Source organism: Pseudorasbora parva, chromosome 9, assembly GCF_024679245.1.
Source record: "Pseudorasbora parva isolate DD20220531a chromosome 9, ASM2467924v1, whole genome shotgun sequence".
NCBI classification, from domain to species: Eukaryota; Metazoa; Chordata; class Actinopteri; order Cypriniformes; family Gobionidae; genus Pseudorasbora; species Pseudorasbora parva.
Window position 1 is genome coordinate 22133622 of NC_090180.1, and position 24312 is coordinate 22157933.

A 24312-nucleotide genomic window follows, 5' to 3' on the forward strand; every position below is an offset into this window, starting at 1 on the left:
CTAAAATGGCTTAATTTTTAGCACATAAAACTATAAGTTTAACTATAACTATTGTGTCCTATATAAGGGCTTAGTTTATCCATCATAAACGTACTCTACACGGCTCCGGCAGGAAGGCCTTCTGAAACAAATCGATTGAGTTTTGTAGGAAAAATATCCATATTTAAAACTTTATAAAGTAAAATATGATATAAATATGCCAGACAGCCTTCCATATTTAACTTTTGCTGAAAGTTTAACACCCCTCACAGTCAAAGCAATTATGCTACTTTCGACATCACATATGTCGCACCAGTTATGTTTTTTCCTTAAGTTGAACAAAGAAAGCGGTCTGGTGGAAGCTAGATATTTTACTTTATAAAGGTTTAAATATGGATATTTTCCTTACACAAACACATCGCTTCGCTTGAGAAGGCCTTTATAAACGCCCTGGAGCGTGTGGAGTATGTTTATTGTGAATGGATGGATGCACTTTTTTGAGCTTCAAACTCAATGGACCCCGTCACTGTCATTATACAGCTTGGAAGTGTCAGTAATATAACTCTGATTGTGTTCATCAGAAAGAAGAAAGTCATACAGGATGGCTTAACGCTACACTGTGTAACTTTTTTAGTTTATTCTTAGCTAAAGACACTTAGTTCTTTCAAAAATATATGTGCTCATTAATGTATATTTACTTCTTTCAAGTAATAAAGTATTCTCGTAAGTTTATAATATGCCATTGAAAATACGGGTGAGGGGTTCGAATGCCGGTCGCCATGTTGCCCCTCCATCTTGAAAGTACATTAGCCAAAGAGGGCCATACCCATAAATTCAAGCTTCGTCTTTTGCGTTTTAACACTCGATGGCACCGTGTCGAATGTGAAGAGGGAGATTGCCATGATAATCTTGGACTAAATCGGCTACCGTAGGAGTTAAAACGAAATCACAATTGAGAGGAACAGAAACTATTATTCACTGGATTGTCATATACCTTTTCACCACTAGATGGGGGAAAATATCACACAGTGTAGCTTTAAGGGTGAGTAAATCATAATTTGTATTTAAAAGTGAACTAATCCTTTAATTATACTTTTAAGTATGTCTCTATCAAAAGATGGTACATGTACAGTCCAAATATAGCCTTTACTTAGAGCTTTCTGTCAGTATAAGTATACTTGAGTGCAATTTTAGGTATATTTCTGAGAAGTACATACAAATACTTAAAGTATACTTTCGTATTTTTAGTTTAAAGGAATTATACTAATAGCGCACATTCGAATAAGTTTCTTTTTTATAATGGTTGAATGGTAACAGTTTCGCTGAAACTGCTTTAAGGTGTGAACTACACTTCAAGCAGCTCTAAAGAGTATTACACACACAGGTCTTTTTGGTTATTTGAAACAGATAACTACTATCTATCAGGTTGATGTATTGCCCAAATGTTATATGAACTTACATGGCACAGTTACACTGAAGTGTTCTGGGTCAGACAGTAGAAGTCTCCTCTTTAACTCAGTCACACCAACCCCTCTAGGCCCTGTAAAACACACGTATACACACCAGCAGTTTATCACTAATCAATTAATCAAAACTGAAAAAGCAATAAAGTAGCAGTCAGCAGTCACTGAATAATTCATTCAATATAAACACAAGCTTATCTAAATCACCAGTATACATTTTCATCGCACTTATGATCCCTGTTCAAATATTTTCTCTTTTATCTTGAGCCCAATATAAAAGACTGCAGACTTGGCAGGTTGAGTGGTACATGAACAGCTTCAGTAAAGCCCTTGTTTGTAGGTGGACATGTACTGTATTTAAAGTCTTCATGGACTGTCTGGGCCATGAAGTGGCCCATTATTCCGGCAGGCATCTGCTGTTTCCATCACTGGGACGTAAGTATGAGGATGATGGGGTAATGCTGTATTGATTTCAGGCTGTGGCTCCCACCACTGGCACCCTTTCCAAAACACAGATCCAGTCTCTGCTTTGGCCTGAGCATCCCCAGAAGGTAAAGTCATATTACTGTATCGAAAATGAAGAATCTGTCTGGTGCCCATTCGAGAGAGACTAAAAGCCAATGTCTGCCAGCCGCAAACAGACAGGATGGTCCCTGCGGGTGGATCTCAAGAAATAAAAGTAGGTATGCAATCGCTACACTGCCTGCAATTGGCCTTGATGTGATTCTGGAGTGAAATTCCTGCCATTCTGATAATGCATGAAATGCCTTTGGCCAATTCACTTCACGTTTGGCCCAGTATTGCTTCACAGCAAACGAGTTTCACAGAGTAAGAACAGAATCGCATTGAAGTTGAATATGAAAATATTAAATCATCTTGTTTGGCCTCACATGAGCTTTCTCCCTGCCCTTGTAGTCATCATCCACCAGTGCTCATCTTGCAAACAAACCTGTGGGTTGATGGTCTTCGAAATATTTGCAAGCTGTGTCTGTGGTCAGTTGAACAAACACATTAAAGAAGATACAGTATATTTTTATTCCGGGATGCCTTTTAAGTTATAGTTCTATATGGCATTCCTAGGCAAGCAGCGATCATAGAGTTAGTCAAATTAGACGTTAAGGTTCTGTATCCATGGCCAACATAAACTCGAGAGAATGACATACATTACAAGTGAAACTAGTAATTTGTTCAACAACCTGCTCATTAGAGATGAGCAAACTGCTTTGGTGGGCTCAAACTATTGTGGACATCTTGTTTGTCTCTTATGCAAAATAACTAATTACATATTCGAAAGTTCATGATGAAGAACTGGACAAGTAGGGGGGGACTACTCTTGCTTTGTCGCAAATTAAGTAATATTTTAAGAGACTCACTGACTTTGTTGTAATGTATATTTTGTATTGTTGTTTCAAGACCGGTCAAGATCACAACTTCTGGGATATTACTAAATTGCTGATGCATTGTCTGATTTAATTATTACCATCATTAATGTGACTGAATGTAAAACTTACTGCTTCAGGTGCAATCAAAAACTTTTACTTGATTTATTTGTGCTGGTTCAGAAATGAGGTATTGTGTCAAAAATTTCACCAAAATTAATACAAATGTTCACAAAATTCAAGATATTGTTGCAAAAAAAGTATTTATATGAGATCTGGATTTTTATATTATAATGTGATATAATTATATAATTATCAATATCACAAGAGCAAGAGAGCTGTTTTCACAAATGTGAGCATGACTGCGAATATTATGTTGCTTTTATACATTAAAAAAAGAAAAGAAAAAAAAGTGATTTGTAAAAAATGTGAAAAAATAAAATAAAATGTGATTTGTAATATACCAATTCAGATGCATCCTCTGTACCTCCACCAGTGCAAAGATGAATTTCGTTGTTAATTCATTCATCCAATGTTCATTGGATTGGTATAACAGCTCTCTATATAGTGTCTTAGTGTACTAACTATGTTTATTGATTAAAAATAAGCAATTTCGATCAGGCAGTAATGTGGTTACATTAACTTGACATTTTATGACCCAAAAACTATATCAAAATGAATATTAAAAAGGAAATTAAAAACATGCTCAATATAAAAGAGATATGCAATTGTATATGTACAAATGTATTAATATGACTGTATAAATTACATTTTAATGTATTTTCAATAAATTCATATATAGAACAAAAATACTAATATACATAAAATTTATTGAAAATAAATAATGTATAAATTACATAAAATGTATATATAAGAAAAAATTAGTCATGTCACTGGCCCAAATTATCCATGTCTAAATCCATCATAACTCATCTAGATCCATCATTCGGATTTCAATCTGTGTCAAATATTGTCAAATATTGACAAACTCAACTTTTAGGCTTAAAATTTTAATTTCAACATTTAAACCAACAGTTGGATTTGTCCATATTTCACCAACCCAGCATTTTTTAGTGTGCACATATAAAGACAGACATTGTTGTGACAGAAAGAAAAGGATGTACGAATCAAAAAATCTATTGTGAGGTTGAAAAAAAGTACAACACTATAATATTTGTTCATTTTTCCTCATATATCAATGGTAGACAACCCAGGTTCTGACCTTGCTGAGATGATTTAACGTTTTTGAAATAAATCCGTGCAGTCCTTGAACATATTGGCTCTTTGGCCAGACTTGTCAAGGCTCACTTGAAGTCCTTCAGTACTGAGAGAGAGTTCACAGTGCTCCTGTACATTTTCTGTTGTTTGTTTAGGAAAGAAGTCTTGTATTCACCTACACCTTGCCAACAGCTGTTCTCACCTCTGATATATTTAAGAATTAATGCTCTAAATTTACCACAGGGACACATTTTTGATTCAGCAGTGGATAAAAAAGTGAAAAAGTCTGAATGATCTCACACGCCTCATCGAATTTCTAAGTAGAATATCATGCATTCGTAATTATGCAAACACCAGAGCAATGATGACGTTTTAGGCATATGGTTACTACTTTTATGACAAAAGAAATTCTACCTGCCAAGATGCCATTCAATTCAGCATATTTATATCTAGATCCTCAGCAACAAGGAAGCTGAACTCCCATTTCATTAAACTCCCGAACAGATAGCTCTGGAATTCATGCTTAATGGAATGTCAACTTTTGATTATGGTCATTCTCTAAACTCTTGCTACTGATGGACTGTGGCAACAGGGAACTTAAATGACATACAAAAATAGTGAGTGGCTCCAGCTGTATGGAGGGCTTTCATGTTTAGATAATAAGCACATATTCTGTTGGCTCATTTGGAGCCTTTGGAAAAGACTTCGAGGAGAACATTTTGCAGACCCAGGTCTACGTCCAGGCAGTACAATGAAAACAGATACATAGTCTGTATATCCATGTGTTAATTTAACCTTCCAGATTTGCTTTTTTGCTTTATATTTAACCAGTAAAACAGGAAAGAATGTTCTTAACCCTTAAATGCATGAATTTTTCCCAATCATTATTACATATTTGGGTCTTTAGCGACCAGGATCTATAACATGGATGGATCTCTGTCACGATAATGTAAAAGTCTCCTGATAATAAAATAACAATTACAGAAGAATAAAATAAATAATATTTTATGAACTTTTGAAGCTTGGAAGGGTTCAATTTTATACCATCATGACTGTCCTTGTCAGTCCTCACTCATTTCCCAGTACATTCAGCATCTGGCTCAAATTCACCATCTCAAACATATTCTCACAATATAATTTTCAACATCTCCGAAAACAATATTTTGATCGTTGACAGCTTCTTCAACAGATTCACCATCAAGTGAGTGTTACTAATATTTGATTTTATCACTTGCTCTGTGGTAAATCTTGATTATATCAGTCTTGCTGATGATAATTCCTATCCTTATGTTTTCTGCCTGCCACATTTTGAAAGAAAGTTGAATTGCACTTATTCAGTCATTAAAGATTAAAATATTGTTGTGCAGAAAAAAACCCTCAAAATAAAACTACACTGTTACACACCTCGGGTCGTTAGTGACCCATACAGTGAATAGGAAAACAGGAATTAAAAAAAAAGAGAGATTGTGAGAAACTCGAGAGATGTAGCATCGTTCAAATTATGAACGATTACTAAGCCTGATCTTATTTTTTTATTTAACTGATTGATCAAATTTACAAAGATTGCCAGAATGATACAATCACAAACCAGAATGCTCTCGTTCACAGCTCACTGGTGAGGAAGATAATCAGTGATGAAAGATGCCAAGTTTGGCCTGGAATAAACAAAGACCACAAATATAGTACATAATTTTTTCTTTTTCTTTTTTATAGGTTTTTATTAAACTATTATGTCACACAATTGTACCCCTTTGAAGCCTAAAAATAAATAATGAATAATTAAAGTCTTTTGATTTACTATTTATTTGAACAAGAATGTTTCTTACCAGTTAGAAGCACAAGGCGGTACGGCTCTTCAGGCTTTCTCTGGTGAGGCTGAACCTCCTGATATATTGGTACATGGATAACGGCATGTCCTTTACCCATCTTCCGTCTCACCTGATGACTCGTGTTGTCCTTACGGCTCAGCCGGAAACTTCTCCTTAAACCAGCTGTGCAAATGGAGAAAACAAAATCGATTAAAGTAAAATCAATAGTTGGACTCTTTGTAGCATTTTTCTATTGATTTGAATTTACATCAACATGTCATAACGTGTCTGTCTTGATTTGAATAATTTTTCTCTTAAATTTGGTAATGTGTTTAGAAATTACTGCATAATTTGCTCCGAGTTCCTACCTAGTAAAGATGCCAAAAATATTTGGACAGTTGTACTTACATCTGTTTCTTATTAGACAAGTGTGTTTGTCTGGATCATTAGTGTATGTTTTAGATAGCTGTCAATGTCTAGCTTTGCTTTGGAATTGGTTCTTGGAACCTGAAATCAGACATGAGGATTAAAATAAGGTCAACAAAACTGAGAAATCAGAAGATATAAATCCAAGAGGTAGTCAAAAGAATAGTCCAAGCAAGACCAGCTGTTTGGTAAATCTCTGAGAAATGCAAGCATTCAGTGACCAGAGGAGAATCAGCAATGTGGTAGTCAGAGTATAACTTTAACTATGAAGAAACCCCTTCAAGCAACAATCCAACATGAGTCAAAAACCATCAGGGTGCAGGAGATTTCTTAAAGACTATCCGTGTGCTGGAAGATTAAATAGCAAATTTCGCGGACAGTGGTTCCCAACCCTGTTCCTGGAAAACTCCTAGCTGTACACTTTTTGAATGTCTCTCTTATCTGACATGCCCATTTAAAGTTTTGGAGTCTCTACAAAGGAGATGATGACTTGAATCAGGTGTGTTTGATTAGGGAGACATCCAAAACGTGTAAAGTTAGGGAATATTGCTCTGGGATATCAAGCAGAACTGATTATTGTAGACCATGATTAAGTGCAGTACAGGATGGACACAATGACTTGTACAATCGTTACTTGGAGAGGCTAACTTACAAGAACACAGGCTTCACTATAGAGGCAAGGTGGAATAGTTAGTACACATCTTTGTTCTAAATACTTTGTCATGCTAATGCTCTGTGAACTACAGATGAGTTATCATGGCCAACTCTGTGTTTGGAGTATTGAAGTCCCTTAAGTACATATAAAAGTTTGAAAACTCTTGGAAGTGCTGAATCCCTTTTACTGAAATGGGTTAGGGCCAATCCTTAAACATTTTAGTCTTGCTCAGATCTATTTCCATGCAATCAAGATATAAAAATTCTGAAAGACATTGTAGAAATGTGAAGCACATTGTTCAATATTTGGACAAAGTTCCCTTTATATAACTTTAACGAATAAAACAAAAACCAGTATCAAGGTCCTCTCCTTATGTGACTCTCTTTCTCAACCAAGATAGGCACCAAGTCGTAGATCTTTTGCAGGGATGGACAACTCCAGGTGGTCCTGCTGTGGTTACCCTGATGAAAAATCCTGCATAAAACAGCATGAATTCCATGCTGATCCAGGTTGGGTTATGCTGGTTCCCTTTCGTTCAGTCACTCCAACGTAACGTCAGTGACGGACGAATGGGGGTTTCGCCTAGAAGCCAATCATCTTCGAGATCTTTTGGATGCGTTCGTCCATGCGATTGGTTTGCAGCGATCGACCTGAAGGACGTTTACTTCCATGTGTCCATCCTTCCGCGACACAGACCGTTCCTGCGGTTTGCGTTCTAGGGGCAGGCATATCAATATGCTGTACTCCCATTCGGGCTAGCTCTGTCCCCTCGGGTCTTCACGAAGATTGTCGAGGCTGCCCTTGCGCAACTCAGGCAGCAAGGGGTTCGCGTCCTGAACTATCTCGATGACTGGCTCATACTGGGCCACTCTCGGGAGCGGGTGTGCGAACACCACTTAGCCCGTCTGGGCCTTCAGGTCAACTGGGAGAAAAACAACTCTGCCCCGTGCAGAGGATCTCTTTTCTCAGTGTGGAGATCGACTCGGTCGCCATGTGCGCGCAGCTTACCAGCGAGCGCGAGTGCGGTTCCACTGAAATTGTTTCAGAGGCTCCTGGGGCATATGGTATCTGCAGCCGCGGTGACGCCGCTCGGATTGCTTCATATGAGACCGCTTCAGCACTGGCTTCGCGATCGAGTCCCGAGATGGGCATGGCAGTCTGGCACGCTCCGGGTCCCAGTGACTCGGGCCTGCAGACAGACACTCACCCAGTGGTCGAACCTCAGCTTTCTACGGGCAGGTGTACCCTTAGAACGAGTTTCCAGGCATGTTGTTGTCTACAGATGCTTCCATTTCGGGTTGAGGTGCCATGTGCAATGGACATGCTGCCACAGGCTCCTGGACAGAAAGTCAGCGTCACCTGCATGTCAATTGCCTCGAGTTGCTGGCAGTACGGTTTGCCCTGCACCGCTTCCTAGCGTTGCTGAGGGGTCAACACGTACAAGTCAGGTCGGACAACACGGCTGTTGTAGCGTACATCAACCACCAGGGTCCCAACTCGCCCGCCATCTCGTGTTATGGAGTCAGAAGCGCCTGAGGTCCCTTCGTGCTATCCATATCCCAGGGATCCTGAACCGTGCAGCCGACGAGCTCTCAAGGATTCAGCCATTCCCTGGGGAGTGGAGACTCCATCCCCAGTCGGTCCAGCTGATCTGGGATCAGTTCGGGGACGCACAGGTAGATGTTGCCTACCATGACTCGTCCCATTGCAGCCTGTACTATTCCCTGACCGAGGGCACGCTCGGCACGGATGCACAGCTGGCCGCAGGGCCTACGCAAGTATGCATTTCGCCCAGTGAGCCTTCTTGCACGAGTTCTGTGCAAGGTCGGGGAGGACAAGGAGCAGGTCATGTTGGTCGCCCCATATTGGCACGGCCGGACCTGGATCCCAGAACTAGTACTCCTTGCGACAGCCCCTCCCTGGCTGATTCCTCTGAGACAGGATCTCCTCTCTCAGAGATGGGGCACCCTATGGCAACCGCGTCCCGATCTTTGGAACCTCCACGTGTGGCTCCTAGACGGGACGCGACAGGTTTGAGTACCCTACCTCCGGTGGTGGCTACCATCTCTTCCGCTAGGGCCGAGTCCACGAGACAGGCCTATGCGTTGAAGTGGCACCTCTTTGTCAGCTGGTGGTCTTCTCACCAAGAAGACCCCTGGAAATGCCCGATTGGGTCGGTGCTCTCCTTTCTTCAAGAAGGGTTGGATCGAAGGCTGTCTCCTTCCACCCTGAAGGTTTATGTGGCCATGATTGCCGCCTACCATGACCTCTTGGACGGTAAACTGGTAAGTAAGCACGACCTGGTCATCAGGTACCTGAGGGGTGCGAGGAGACTACATCCTCCTTGTGCTCCTCTCGTACCCTCTTGGGACCTTTCAGTAGTTTTTAGTGCACTGCAGAGGGCCCCGTTTGATCCTTGCGGTCAGTAGATGTTAAGTTCTTGTCAATGAAGACAGCGCTCCTGACCACACTGGCCTCCATCAAGAGGGTAGGGGACCTGCAGGCATTTTCGGTTGAAGAAGCGTGCCTGGAATTCGGGCCGGGCGACTCTCACGTCATCCTGAGACCCCGCCCTGGATATGTTCCCAAGGTTCCCACCACTCTGTTCAGAGAAAAGCCAGATGGTGATCCTGCAAGCGCTGCCCTTGGAGGAGGCAGACCCAGCCTTGGCACTGCTCTGTCCAGTACGCGCCCTCCGCTCTTACATAGACAGGACGCAGTGTTTCAGGACCTCAGACCAGCTCTTTGTCTGTTATGGTGGGTAGCTGAAAGGGAAGGCTCTCTCAAAGCAAAGGTTGTCCCACTGGATAGTGGACACCATTGTTTTGGCATACCAGCAGCAGGGGCGCCCATGCCCCTTTGGGGTCAGGGCACACTCCACTCGGAGCGTGGCCTCCTCTTGGGGTTTAGCGCATGTCGCTCCGCTAACAGACATCTGCAGAGCTGCAGGCTGGGCGACACCAAACACATTCGCCAGATTTTAAAATCTCCGAGTGGAGCCGGTATCCAACTATGTACTCGCCTCTACAAGTGGCCGGTAATGGATCGGCTCAGGTGTCTTCACTTGCTCGCCATTTCACTCCACGGACTGGATACGTGCGATATTCTTCTCAGGTGAGCTTCTCCGAAAGCCCTGAGCTCCTCTAGCACTGACGACGCCAGTAAGTCTGCCCTATTCAGCCCAGACACTCGTATCCGGCCAGGTGCCCCATGTGCATGGTTCCCCTCTGGTGAGCAGCAGGAGCGTGTGTAATAATACCACATGCGTATTTCCACCATAAGCCTCCCTGAGCAGGTGTCTTCCCTTGGCAAGCCTGCCACCTCCTGGGGTTAAAAAATCCACCAGCATACGGAAGATCTTCCGTATACAGCCCTTAGTGGGTCATATGTGTATTCTTAAGTCCTGCATACAGGTAGGCACTATGGCGCATATCTCCACCTGGAATATGCCTCCCAGTGTACCTTGGTATTCCTGCGTTAAGTGGAGGCCTTTGACCATCCTTTCTTGCATCAGGGCACTCACGCTTGCGCAGGGCACTGGAAGACAGCTGAGTGGTGTGATTACATTGGGACCCCCATTCCTCAGTCACTGACGTTACGTCGGAGTGACTGAACGAAAGGGAACGTCTCGGTTACATATGGAACGGAGACGTAACGTCCCGCTGCCACATCAGCTGTACCGCTGGAACGGCCGAGAATTCAGTCTTGGCTCCTCAGTAGGTAAACATAATGCGATCATGCCAGCTACTTCCTTATATACCCATGTGGGTAGGCGGAGTTACCCATGCAAATCTCGCATGCCCATGGCATTGGCACTGCCATTGGGCGTTTTCTAAGATCTCGAAGATGATTGGCTTTTAGGCGAAACCCCCATTCGTCAGTCACTGACGTTACGTCTCCGTTCCCTCCTCAGGAAACGAGGGTTACATATGTAACCGAGACGTTAGTACTGGTCTAGCTGGTGGACCAGCAGTCACGCTGTTCTCAAGAGAAATTGAGCTGGTGAGCCTGGAAAAAAATTGTAAATGCCGGACTGTCTGATTGAGGAACGATCACTCCCCGAGAAGACAAAGGACACTTTCTGGAAATTAACATCTGAACTGTCTCTTAAGAACTTAGCATCACCAATCGAGACGCAAGTCTCACCTTAACATCATCCAAATCGACATTTTCCCGATTGAACCCCTCTCCCCCCACTTCTACTCTCTCTCATGCTAAGATCATCTAAAATTCTCCCAAAATCTACATGGTGTGAACAAGTATCATACAGTGCATGTTTGGAATCATTTGAAATGTCTCTGGAACAAAGGTCTCATACTCACAGAAGTAAAGCAAAAGATAATCAATGTTTTAAGAGTTTAGAGATATTTTACTTAATGTGTCTTCAGCCAATTGATCTTTACTTCCTGTCATCAATACAGGTCTATGGTACTTGATTAATGCTTATTCCCATTGTGAACTCATGTTTAAATTTGAAAGAGTTTTCTGTCTTGGTCTGAATGAGATGTTTCAGAAGGGTCAGGGCGCAAACCTTTACACCAGTCAGCCCATAACACTAAATGTCTTCTAGACACTTAGTGTTATGTATTTTTCCGAAGTCAGTTATCCATATTTTATTCTTTACTTCAGAGCATTTTGATGTCATGTATGGATTATCTTTCAGCTGATTATGTAATTGACATAATACATTTACCTGATTAATAGTAAATTATTACATTTGATTTTATTCAGATTTTAGTACATTACACTGCATCCTTGTTACCGCAGATCTGCGTTCAGGGTTTAAGTGCATACTAGATCTTGGATTGTATATAGCTTAGAGCTCCTCTGAGGAGATTCTAGATTTCTGACTAAGCTACTCGACTTTAAGTTGTTATACAGTCGCATTCACTATAAGTTACCAAATATTATACAGGTCATAACCTCTGGTTATTGTTTTAACTTTAACTAAGTTGTTTTTATATTACTTTTGTGGGCACTTTTTAACAATAGTGAGCATGGGCAATATTGTTAAATCGCTTTAGACATAACCGCTGGTTAATGATCGGACTGGCGAGTTTGTGATTTGTGGGTTCGCATAATAGCTGGTGCAAGGACCCTGTACAGCTCTGAGCTACCAAACTACCAAAGTGTTTAATCCAAATGTATAAATGTCTTAGAAACCTTTTCATTAATGGAGACAGATGAAATAAAGGTAATACATAAGGAAATGTATTTAATTTAATCTTGTTGTGTTGCATAAAAGGAAAGATACGCCGAGAACCCTTCACCCGTATCATTGACTGCCGCTTTTGGACCAGTGGGTGGGCTTACACAACTGGTTCACCTGCATGGTATGGCAGGGTTGAGTGTGGGTAGGCCAGTTGTATGCAAGCAGTGTTTTGTCTGTACCTTTCAATATTTAACTAATTATTTCAAGAAAAATAAAATATTAAAACATGATTGATTGTATTTATTGTGAGGGCCAGTCAATGGCATCAATGCCTTCTGAATGGCATCAATGACTTCTAAAAATTGGCTACAAACTCTGGCTACAAGGCCGAGCATTATCATACACCGAGATAAATGGTGGACTTGAATTCTGGTGTTCTCTGGCAAATACCAACCGAGCTCCACTGTGCTTAGCTATAAGCACAGGTCCCACTAGAGGATGCCAGGTGCTCATGAAGTCTGTTTCAGACAGTTTGGTCAGAAAATTGCACACCAGTAGCCCACTGGAGGTCATTTTGTATAGCTTTGGCAGTGCTCCTCCTGTTCCTCCTCACACAAAGGAGCAGATATTGGTCTTGTTGGGTTGTTGTCCTTCCATGTCCCTGTACAGCTCTCCTTGTGTGATGGCCTTTCTCCCAGTATCTCCTCCATGCTCTTGAAACTGTGCTGGGAGACACACCAAACCTCCTTGTGATGGCACATACATATTTGCCATCCTGGAGGAGGAGGAGGACTGCCTGTGCAGCCTGATTGAGTTGCAGGTATTGTCTCATGTTAGAGACAGTGACAAGGACCCTATCAAAACACAAAACTAAAGGCAAATCAGGAAAAATAAGGAGAGAACAATTGTCTATGGCCACCACCAGCAAAATCATTCCCTTTTTGTGGGTTGTCTTGATGTCTCCAATGCACCTGTTGTCACTTTCATTTGTACCAAAACAGGTGAAACTGATTCACAAACACTTATGCTTCCCAATTGGACAGATTTAAATCCCTGAAGTTTAATTGACTTGGCGTTATACTGTGTAATCAATGTTCCCTTAATCTATTTGACCAGTGTAAAATAATACCATTGTAATTTCCTTTCCTCCCTCTTTTGAAAGTAGAACTGAGAATTGTTTTATGATTATATTATTAATTACTGTCATCTTCAGTTTTGGATAAAAGAAAAAAAAAGGATTAGTCTCCTGTTTCAAAGGATCTGTACACAAATAAGTTAATAAGAGCTTGTGTATAGTGCTGGGATAAACATTTTTTTTTTCAAACGATTAATCTAGGGATTGTTTTTTGGATGCATCGATTAATCTAACGATTAATTTTTCCTGTCCGATTCGATTTCAATTCGATTCGATTATCTCCCCATTAATTGCCTAATATCAATTTATACATGTTGATTTAATTATCTGAATGAAAAAAAAAAATCCTAAACATTGCAATATGTTTATTGCTCTTAAAATTCCAAAGTAAAACACTATACAAGAGCAATGCATTCAATTAAACCTTGAAAACATAAAGTACAAACACACACAAATAAATAAGTACAACCCCAAATCAGGAAAAGTTGGGACAGTATGGAATGTGCAAATAAAATAAAAAAGAAGTGATTTCTAAAATAACTTTGACTTGTATTTCATTGCAGACAATATGAACACAAAATATTTCATGTTTTGTCTGGTCAACTTCATGTCATTTGTAAATATGCATCCTTTCCTGTCATTCAGACCTGCAACACATTTAAAAAAAAGTTGGGACAGTAAAGCATTTAGCACTTTGTATTGTTGCCATTCCTTTTCACAACACTTAAAAGACGTTTAGGGACTGAAGACACCAAGTGATGAAATGTTTCAGGTGTAATTTTGTCCCATTCTTCCTGCAAACAAGTCTTAAGGTGGGCAACAGTACGGGGTCTTCGTTGTCGCATTTTGTCGCCACACATTCTCTATTGGAGACAGGTCGGGACTGCAGGCAGGCCAGTCAAGTACCCATACCCTCTTCCTCCGCAGCCAGGACTTTGTAATGTGTGCAGAATGTGGTTTTGCATTGTCTTGTTGAAATATGCATGGACGTCCCTGGAAAAGATATCTTCTTGAAGGCAGCATATTATGCTCCAAAATCTCTATGTACTTTTCAGCATTAATGGTGCCTTCACAGAAGTGCAAGTTACCTTTGCCAAGGGCACTGACACAACCCCATACCATGACAGACCCTGGCTTTTGGATTTGTTGCTGGTAACAGTCTGGATGATCCTTTTCTTCTTTGGTCCGGAGCACACGGCGTCCATTCCTCCCAAAAAATACCTGAAATACTGATTCATCTGACCACAGTTCACATTTCCACTGTGTGATGGTCCATCCCAGATGCCTCCGAGCCCAGAGAAGTCGACGGGGCTTCTGGACACTGTTAACATAAGGCTTCCTTTTGGCACAGTACAGTTTTAACTGGCATTTGTGGATGTAACTACGTATTGTGGCACTTGACAAAGGTTTGCCAAAGTAGTCCTGAGCCCATGTGGTGATATCGCTTATAGATGAATGACGATTCTTGATGCAGTGCCGCCTGAGGGATCGGAGATCACGGTTGTTCAGCTTAGGCTTGCAGCCTTGTCCTTTGCGCACTGAAATTCCTCCAGATTCCTTGAATCTTGTAATTATGTTATGCACTGTTGAATGTGAAATATCCAAATCTCTTCCTATCTTTCTTTGAGGAACATTGTTTTTAAACATTTCAATAATTTTCTCACGTATTTGTTGGCAAACTGGCGATCCTCTGCCCATCTTTGCTCCTAAAGGATTAGATCTTTCTTGGATGTTGCTTTTGTACCAAATCATTATTTCAATCACCTGTTGACATCACCTGTTTCAAATCACATAATTATTTAACCCTTTTACCTCATTACTAGCCCTAAATTGCTCCTGTCCCAACTTTTTTTTAAATGTGTTGCAGGTCTGAATGACAGGAAAGGATGCATATTTACAAATGACATGAAGTTGACCAGACAAAACATGAAATATTTTGTCTTCATATTGTCTGCAATGAAATACAAGTCAAAGTAAATTTAGAAATCACTACTTTCTTTTTTTATTTGCGTTTTCCAAACTGTCCCAACTTTTTCTGATTTGGGGTTGTATAAACCAACAACAAAGAAACACAATATACGATTTTTCTATGTATCCAACTCAGCCTACAGGCTATGCCCATCGATTAAATATCAAAAAGTTGGCTAATCAAATCCGGGGACACACTGCAAGCGTGCCGTGAGTGTCTCGGCTGTGTGACGTGTCTGTTATCGTTTCGGCTCCCATGTTAACAGGTTGGAGTTTGCACACTGCCTGCGTGACACGCGGAAAACGCGTGCACGCTAGAAATAGAAGAGACACACGAGCGTGTTGGAAGCGTCTCTAGGCAAAATAGAATAGGAAAAGATGTTTACATATAATTTTGACACGAATACATATTAATACATGACATGTTCATGTTTGAAAGTCTCTAGGTTAACATAAATGCAGATATAGGCCTAATTGTAATAATAAAAAATGACAATTATTGATTTTGAGCAATTGCAACTGTCAATACAGAACAAAATATTCTGTTGCCTATTTTGATACCATAGATATGTGGTCAATAGGCTACTGCCATTTTGTCTTTGCTGTATCAGTAGGCTATTTATGTTTAACATTAAGTATAGGGCTTCCCTCCCCATCAATAGCAGCAGCAGCGCCGCGTCAGATACGCTTCTAGTGTGAAAAGGCAGAGAAAACGCCACACAGCTGCCTCGTGGCTGACACGCAACCATGTTGCTACCATAGATATACATAATACACAATTACTTATATATTAATTACATAATATACTTTATTATATATATATATATATATAATAAAGTATATTATATATATATATATCTATAGTTGCTACTACTCTCTGGCGCCGGCATCTTTGTTTTGGGTCCGACGAATCGACGTGCATATTTTGCGTTGACGTATTTTTTTTGTCGTATTTACCGATGACATTGACACGTTGTCCCAGCCCTACTTGTGTACAATGCAACAAGAAAAAACAAACAAACACTCACAAGCAGTTTGTCCAATAACTGAGGTAATAAGAAGAGCTCCCTCAATAGTAGTTAACTTGATAATGAAAGTTCAAAATTGTTGTTGAAATATTTTTTAAAGACTTTTTATGCTCAAATTAATTGGAAAATTGTCTTTGTCTTTATTTAACTTTGAGCACAAATTGAGAAGTGCTCAAAGTTAAAAATACATCATTTATGTATTCATGTGTATGCGTTTCAATAATACACTAGCATGATAAGGAACCCAGCCACCCCTATATCAACACTTTTAGCAGGCATAGAGCATATTTAATCCCAAAGGCTCATATCTCATAAACTATCCAACTCAGCACCACAAAATAAACATAAAGACATCATAAACTTTAATTCCAAAAAATAAATCAAATGAAGCATTGTGCAATAAACAAACAAAATATCTGAATTTGTAGGATTTTTGTGGAAAAGGTACATAAACAGCAAACTGAACTTTTAAGTTACATTCAACAAAATGACAAAATGTATAAACAGATTTGTAAAAATGTTGGGTAATCACTGTCAAAACATTTGTCGTTCCAAGAAGTTGAAACTGGAGGCAACAGTTGTTAAATTCATGTGGTAGCTACTAATTATAAGTTTCATAAACATATTAGAGAGCACTAAATATGTGTTGATGTTCTTCTACACCTCTAGGAATTATGTAGAGCAGGACCTGAACATAACTGTCTTGTTGAACAGATGTAAAGCATATCTCACACTCTGCTGCAGTAACCCCTGTACAAATACTTGTTTGATTGGTCCCACCAATATTAATCTTGCTGAATCCCTTAAATACTTCCAGACGTTTAGTGTCCCACACAGAGAGCAAAATCCAGCCTGAAGGCCAAGCTGCTTCTGGATAAATAAATCCAAAATAAGCTAGAAAGGTTTGACAGATATAATCAACCCAAGGCCTCAAGATTAATTTTATCTGAGTGGCCCCCTAGACTCCCACTTGATAAGAATCTCTAGATGGTAGTTTTCCATTCTTAGGTTCTTAAAAAATGTTCTTATTTATGACTCAGCTCGGCATAACCAAGTAGACTTAACATTAAAATAACATTACAATACAAAAATTATGGTTACACTTTATTTTATAATGTCCTTGTTACAGTGCAACTACAAATTCATGAATATTGACGTGGGTAAGACATGTACGTGTTCGCTTCATTTTTACAGTGGAATCGTTTGTGAACAAGTTTTAGGTCGAGCTCGATTTGAACATATTGAGATTAAACACAATGCTGTTTCTTCTATATTGGATCCGACAGGAATGGTGCAGCACACTTATGTGAGTAAAACGTGTTTTTTAAATGTAATAGTATTGCATTGCTATAGATCGTTTTGATTATATGTACATGTCTAACAGAACATATCTTTAGCACTCTGGACTCAGACATGTATGGGCCAGGGCTCGCAAAGCACAACGTCCCGGGGCTATGGGTTTTCCAGATGGGCTACCAAAATGTCTCTGTTACGTCTGTAACCTTAGTTCCCTGAATTGGGAACGAGACGCTGCGTCACCGCTTTGGGAACACCTCTGCGTGATTACGTCGTGAAGCACGTATGTCATCAGTCCAATAGGAAGACGGAACGTCATAGGCGAGTGACGTCATGGACCCGGAAACTATAAAGCACACCGGCAAACACACGCCGTTAGCTTCTGAAAAGGATTAAACAAGGAGCTTGCGGGCATGCGGGGAGTATGGCACTGTGACGCAGCACCTCGTTCCCAATTCAGGGAACTAAGGTCACAGATGTAACAGAGACGTTCCCTATCATAGGAACTCGAGCTGCATCACCGGTTTGGGAACGAGAATACCCACGCCCCCATAGGAGCCGGATGCCCGCCTGTGAAGTGTCAGGAGGTGAGCAACCGAGCTCCAGGAGTAGAATGAATGTCAAGTTCGTAGAATCTGACGAAGGTATGCGGCAAAGACCAACCTGCCATATCACAGACATCCTGCAGGGAGAAACCTGACAAGAGTGCGAAGCAGCCACACTCCTAGTAGAGTGGGACCGGAGGGCCAAGGCTGTCCGGCCGTCACATAAGCAAGTGAGATAGCCTCGACCACCCACTTGCTCATCCTCTGCTTTGAAACTGCCCCCCTCGATGAAGGTCCATAACAGACAAAAAACTGTACTGTTCTCCTCCACAGGGCAGCTATGTGGACATAAGCACAAACAGTGTCTAGGCACAAACAGTGCACAAGCAGATAAGATGTCCAGAGGCGGAGGACAAATGCTTGCAGCACAAAGGTTCGAGGAGCCTTAGGATCATAGCCCGGCCTAGGGTACAAGAAGGCCTTGGCCATACTGGGCGCAAATTCCAGACACGAGGATGCCACCGAGAGAGCTTGTAAATCTCCTATACTCTTAGGGAGAAAAAGCATTTTAGAACAAAAAACTTCTCGGAAACTTCCTCGAGCGGCTCAAAGGGAGCCTCGGAAAGACCTTGAAGGACCAAGAGATCCCAGGTCGGAGTGCCGACTGGGCGTGCTGATCACCCACACAAACAATGCACATAAAGTGGGTATCCCTGTCCCTAATGTAGTGAGGACAGGAAGGAACACACTGTCTTTACGATTGTTCGCTCGCCATAATCTCCTTCCTCTAATATCAGTGTGAGTGCAAACTTGTGAAACAAGGGTCTGAACTCAGACACAAACAGATATTTGGACAGACAAATGACACAGAGCGCTTGTTGAAGACAACCGAAGCTAACGGCGGGTGTTTGCTGGTGTGCTTTATAGTTTCTGGGTCCATGACGTCACCCGCCTATGACGTTCCGTCTTCCTAATGGACTGATGACATAAATGCTTCACGACGCAATCACGCAGAGGCGTTCCCAAAGCGGTGACGCAGCTCGAGTTCCTATGATAGGGAACGTAAACCCTTCGGCAGGCCGGTAAACCTCAAATAGTGAAATATTATTCTGGCCCCACTTTATATTAGGTGGTACTATAAGTAGTTAAGTACTATGTACTTACATCAAAAAATAAGTACTATGTAGCCTCAAAACCAATGTATAAAGTGGGTCCAATATTCCTTTCTTTCGGACAGATATTTAAAAATGACGTTCGGGTTCGGGTCGGGCTCAGTCACGTCAGCGCGATAAGGCATTGAACCTTTTAAATTTAAAACTGCTTATTATGCAAGTAGCCAATGGGCCTGTTTAACTTGATGCAATAGTTTGTTTTTGTGAATAAAATAATTTTTATATAAAATATTACCCTAACATCCGTTTTCCTGCATGCGGAAATTTGTTTATGTTGCCGTGACAACAACGCGCAACACGTGCGTGCATATTGCCCGCGGCATCCTTGTCATTCCAGTGAGTGCAACTTCAGCGCTGCTGGAAGCAGGACAGACTTGAAGCCATCCACAGTTGTTGCAATCCTTTTTCTGTATAACCTCGATTAGCCTAAACTTTGATGGATAGATTATGTAAATAGATCCCATGTTGCAGTTTAGGAACCATACAGTTTGAGAAAATTGGTAAGATGACTTTCATTTCAATAAGCATTTCAATTGTGTTACGTTAATGTTTTGTTCTGTTTGCTTGGGCCATTTTTAGGAGACCTTTGTTCATTTAATTTCAGTTGGCTATTTGACTGGGCTCTATGTAACGTTTGATGCCCCATGCGCGTGTTGATACGCTCGTCTGTAAACATTTCAGAATTCCTTCCTACAGTTGCTTAATAAAAGCGGGCTTTCCACACAAACAAACGTACGCGTCATTAGTATATGAGAAAAAAAAAAGATTTTAACTGTCGGGCTCGGACATAAATATTTTAATGCCTGTCGAGCTCGGGTCGGGTTCGGTTACTGCTCTGTCGGACGCGGGCCGGGCTCGGAAAGAAAAATGTGGCCCGATCCGCACTCTATTATGAATGTCTAGAGTGGATAATCTAAATTAAGTAATATCAACTAATTAAATAAACTAAAACTTGCACACAACATGCAATCTTCATCACACATCTCTTGCAAAAGCAAAACCTTCATTTAAAACTATTTAAAACTATAAAACAAGTTTTTTGCATAGTAACTCTACACCATCATATGTTTTGCCATACAAGCCAATCTACATCACTATCTTGTGTTCCAGTTCAATGTGAAGTAGAGTGTACAGGAGTTTGGAATAGCACATATACTGTATGTGCACAAATACACTATATATACAGTATGTATGCACAAATGTAGCACAATTGATTCATTTTACAGTTATTCAAATGAACTGAATCAACACTGACCTGACTTGAGCTGAATAATGTTAGAGATGCTTTTTAGGAGAATATGAATTTGCTACTATTGTGAAGCCGCTTTGAATCTGTATGATATAAAGCCCTATTGTAATAGAGGTGACTTGATTTGTATGCATATTCCGTTTACAAAATAAACTGAAATGCAAGAGTGAACATTTTTCTTAAAACATATATATTTTTTAATAAGTGATCAAAAATATAGGTTATATTTACACTATAAACATAAATACAAGGGGTGAATATATAATTTATTTCTCAAAACATTAAGTTTTGATTTCAAAGTGAACAAATTATGTGTAAATGTTTTCACACATGATCGCTGGGTGTAGGTAATCAGTCAACATTTGAATGCTAGTGTTTCTAAAAAAAAAACACAACAGCTTTTAGTTGAGTGATGTTTCCAATGTAAGGAACTGTACTTAGCATTTTGCAAAAGTTTGTTGTAAAATTGCAAACTAAATGTTAAGCAGATAATGTGCCTCAATTACCCCTTTTAATGTGTAAACTATACAAAATAACTAAAATATATTGATGATTAAATAAGCCTTAGCATTGACGGAATTGTGATGTCTAGTATTTTAGTTTTGTTTCATGTTCTTATTTTGTTATGTTCAAAATTAACTTTTTTGTCATGGTGTCATTGGTTTATTTATGTGGGTTCTCAGTTCAGTTCTGTCATTGATTCATTATCGGCTATATCGATAGTAACATTTGACGGAGATAAAGACAGAAAAAATGGGTAAAATCCATAACTGTGGCAATAGGGTAGGGGGAAGGTGCATGTCATCAAGTTTTGATGCAAAAAATGCGGATTCGAACCTCTGATTCGATCAGAGGTTCGAATCCGCCTTTTGCCACAATCTCTCTACTTCCTTTTTCTATCACATATCAGATCGGAAAGTCATTTATTTTCAATAAGAATTGAGAAAATTCGAAATGTGGAAATAAAGCATCTAACGTGTTTAATAATAAGTGTTTCTTGGTTAGAGAGTGTGGCAAAAGGTGGATTCCAACCTCTGATCGATTCGCGTAAAAACTTGATGACATGCACCTTACCCCTACACTACAACCACGGTTATGGATTCTACCCATTTCTCTGTCTTTATCCCCAACAAACAGACGGATAGTACATCCACAAAGAAGACCCCAGCAAACAGAATGTGTGCCCGAACGACTTATTTCATTGGAGGCAACAAGATCTGCAAGAATACTTTTCTGTTTCTTATGGAGTGACTATCCATATACACCAAAGTTTGTCGTTTTGTGTTCATTCCAAGCGGCAACCTCCCGCGATCTCTCTTGAAGCCAATACGGAAGTAATGTAAACTGCAATTCCTCAACTGGCCACTAGAGGCAGGCTCCAGAAGGGAGCAGAATCTTATTGAGCCCCATGTTAAAATGCCCTTTTTAACATGGGGCTAACATAACTTTACATCAGAAAAAAACATGTTTACAGCCTGGTGCAAATTGTGTTTTTTGCCTATACGGCTAATTTTGAACTTCATCACAACTGTGAGGCGGGTGAATTTTTTTATAACTCATTCATTTACGTTATATAAAGCCTTAAAGTTCTGCATAATTAAGGGCGTGGTTACAGGTGGATAGCCATTCATCTGCCTTCTATAGTCATTGCGTCACCTCAGCTCTGCGCACATCCCGCCTTTTTGCCCATTTTCTGTTTCTGAGTGACACGCGATGACTCGCTCACAAGATGACAACGCCCAGCTCGCCCATACTTTGAGCTTCAGAACGGCTTACCAAAATCCTATGGGATTCTACGGATACTATGTCCATATTTTTTTACAGTTTATGGTTCGTTCTAAGAACACGTACACATTATGTTTAGACCTTCCCATACCTACCTATTGTTATTAACTGTCGTTTTTTGTAATCATTAGCATCGTATTACTTGCCAGAAACCCCATTACTATAATGGGCATTTAGATGGTAATGTTAGCATCTGCTATCCTTCCGTTGCATCTGTCATTACTAGCAACCATGCAGCTTTAGAGAGGGAGCTTTACAGGGGGTATGGCTAATCTAAATGAGATGTAAATAAGCCCTATTGTCACTCCCAGCAGGTAAGAACAGGCGGGAAATGCACAATCTTTAGAGGCTGTTTTCTCTCATTTAAACTTTTCTAAATGCCTACATTCAAATGTCCACAACTCCAAATATTATCAGATTTCCATGACGTGTTACACAGACGTCCCAAAACATTTGGCAATATAGTGTACTTTTAAGGTGAAAACCCCTTTCCTCAATTTTCTGCCTTTGAAAGATACAATAAGGAAAAAACAAGTCACTAGTTCTTCATATTCATATGATTCTAATATCTAGCAGACATTTAAAAAAAAAAAATCATAATACATAAGCTATTATGAGGTTATAGGAAAAATGTTTTAATGAGCACAACAATGGCTGCTAAAGATATACCAAAGACAATCTCCTAGTCTATGACACTATAATTCCATCGGCCTTCATGCTCATCACTGTTCACAGATGACCTTGGTTACAACTAATGAACATTACCACTTGTTTCCATCCTGTTCAAGGAAAATTGAGTGGCTGGCAGTAAATAACCTGGATCAGGCCTGATCCTTAATGCAACTGATGACTGATGATCATAACATGATGGTGGAGCTGACAGAGGCTGACTTTATCTAGAGATTAGAAATCTGGAACCGGCAGCATTTTTCATGTCGGAAAAATTACAGAAACGTCCACATGACCAGTTTCAGAAAATAACACCAGGCAGGAGTCTCCACTCCAGAAGGTTAATATCCCTTAATTCATAGGCTTCACATAAGCAGGGCTTTCACCACATGCATGCGGTCTCACGGAAGCCATGTTTTGGGCCCAGCGAGGCCCTGACTTACTGAAATGATATGGGCATCTCCTTGCTCTGACATCTGTGAAATTACACTCAGTGGGTAGAACAGCTACTGTCTTATTATAAGTCACAGAGATGTTTGAGTTTTTGGAAACCGTTTTTTGTTAGGATTGACTCGGGATTATGGTAATCCTGGTGGTCATGTTGTTTTCCAGAGTCTGTAACATGGAATATTACTGCAGACAGGGAGCAATGGATCTCATTGCCATTTCATGCAGACTGCCCAACAGGAAAAAAAACAACAACAAAAAAACAGGATACATAACTTCTTGGTTACTGATGTAACTTGCGTTCCCCGATGGAGGGAACAGAGCCGTTATGTCAAAGACTGACAAATGGGGTTTCATTTGGGTGCCCCAATCAGAGCCCAGACCCGTTAATATTGCCCCATTACCCAATCCGTGCCCACGATAATTCACACGTGCTAAAATCATTCCAATTAAAATGCTTTATTTTTAATCTTGAACCTCTTTCAACATCACAAAAACATCATGAATGGGCTAATGAAACAGGCTAAAGTGCTTTTAAAGACTCGTTGTCAACTATTTTATATACTTCCCTCACCAACTTTACTTTTTACTTTATCCATTGCTACTCCTGCAACGCTGGCTCCAACTGGGCTACAAGAGGCATCAACAAAATTTGCAGTGGCGGTGATGTGATGGGTCAGATGGCATGTTGTAGCGTCTGTGTAATGGTCATTTGGACAGTAGTAAAGGTAATTTGTAATACAGCAAGTTTGGGGGGTGGGGGGTGGGGGGTGGGGGGAGGAGGCGGGAACCGGCGAACATTTAAAAGACCTTAATCAAACAAAACAAACAAAATGAAAGTAACGCGGGCAGCCCCTCACAGACAACTGCCACGCACACACATAAAAAACATAAATACAACTCAACGTAAAATACAGGCCTGGTCCTCTCTCATCCTT

At 40.4% G+C, this 24312-nt stretch overlaps 1 protein-coding gene across 1 annotated transcript in view; it reads right to left on the reverse strand.

Moving 5' to 3' along the window:
* mpp7b (MAGUK p55 scaffold protein 7b) overlaps positions 1 to 24312 on the reverse strand; it is a 124148-nt gene that overhangs the window by 28265 nt on the left and 71571 nt on the right. The window contains exons 15-16 of the mRNA XM_067453388.1: positions 5866 to 6030; positions 1439 to 1519 (exon numbers count right to left, since the gene is read on the reverse strand). Of these exons, the coding sequence (XP_067309489.1) occupies positions 1439 to 1519; positions 5866 to 6030 (246 nt within the window). The remainder of the gene's footprint in view (positions 1 to 1438; positions 1520 to 5865; positions 6031 to 24312) is intronic.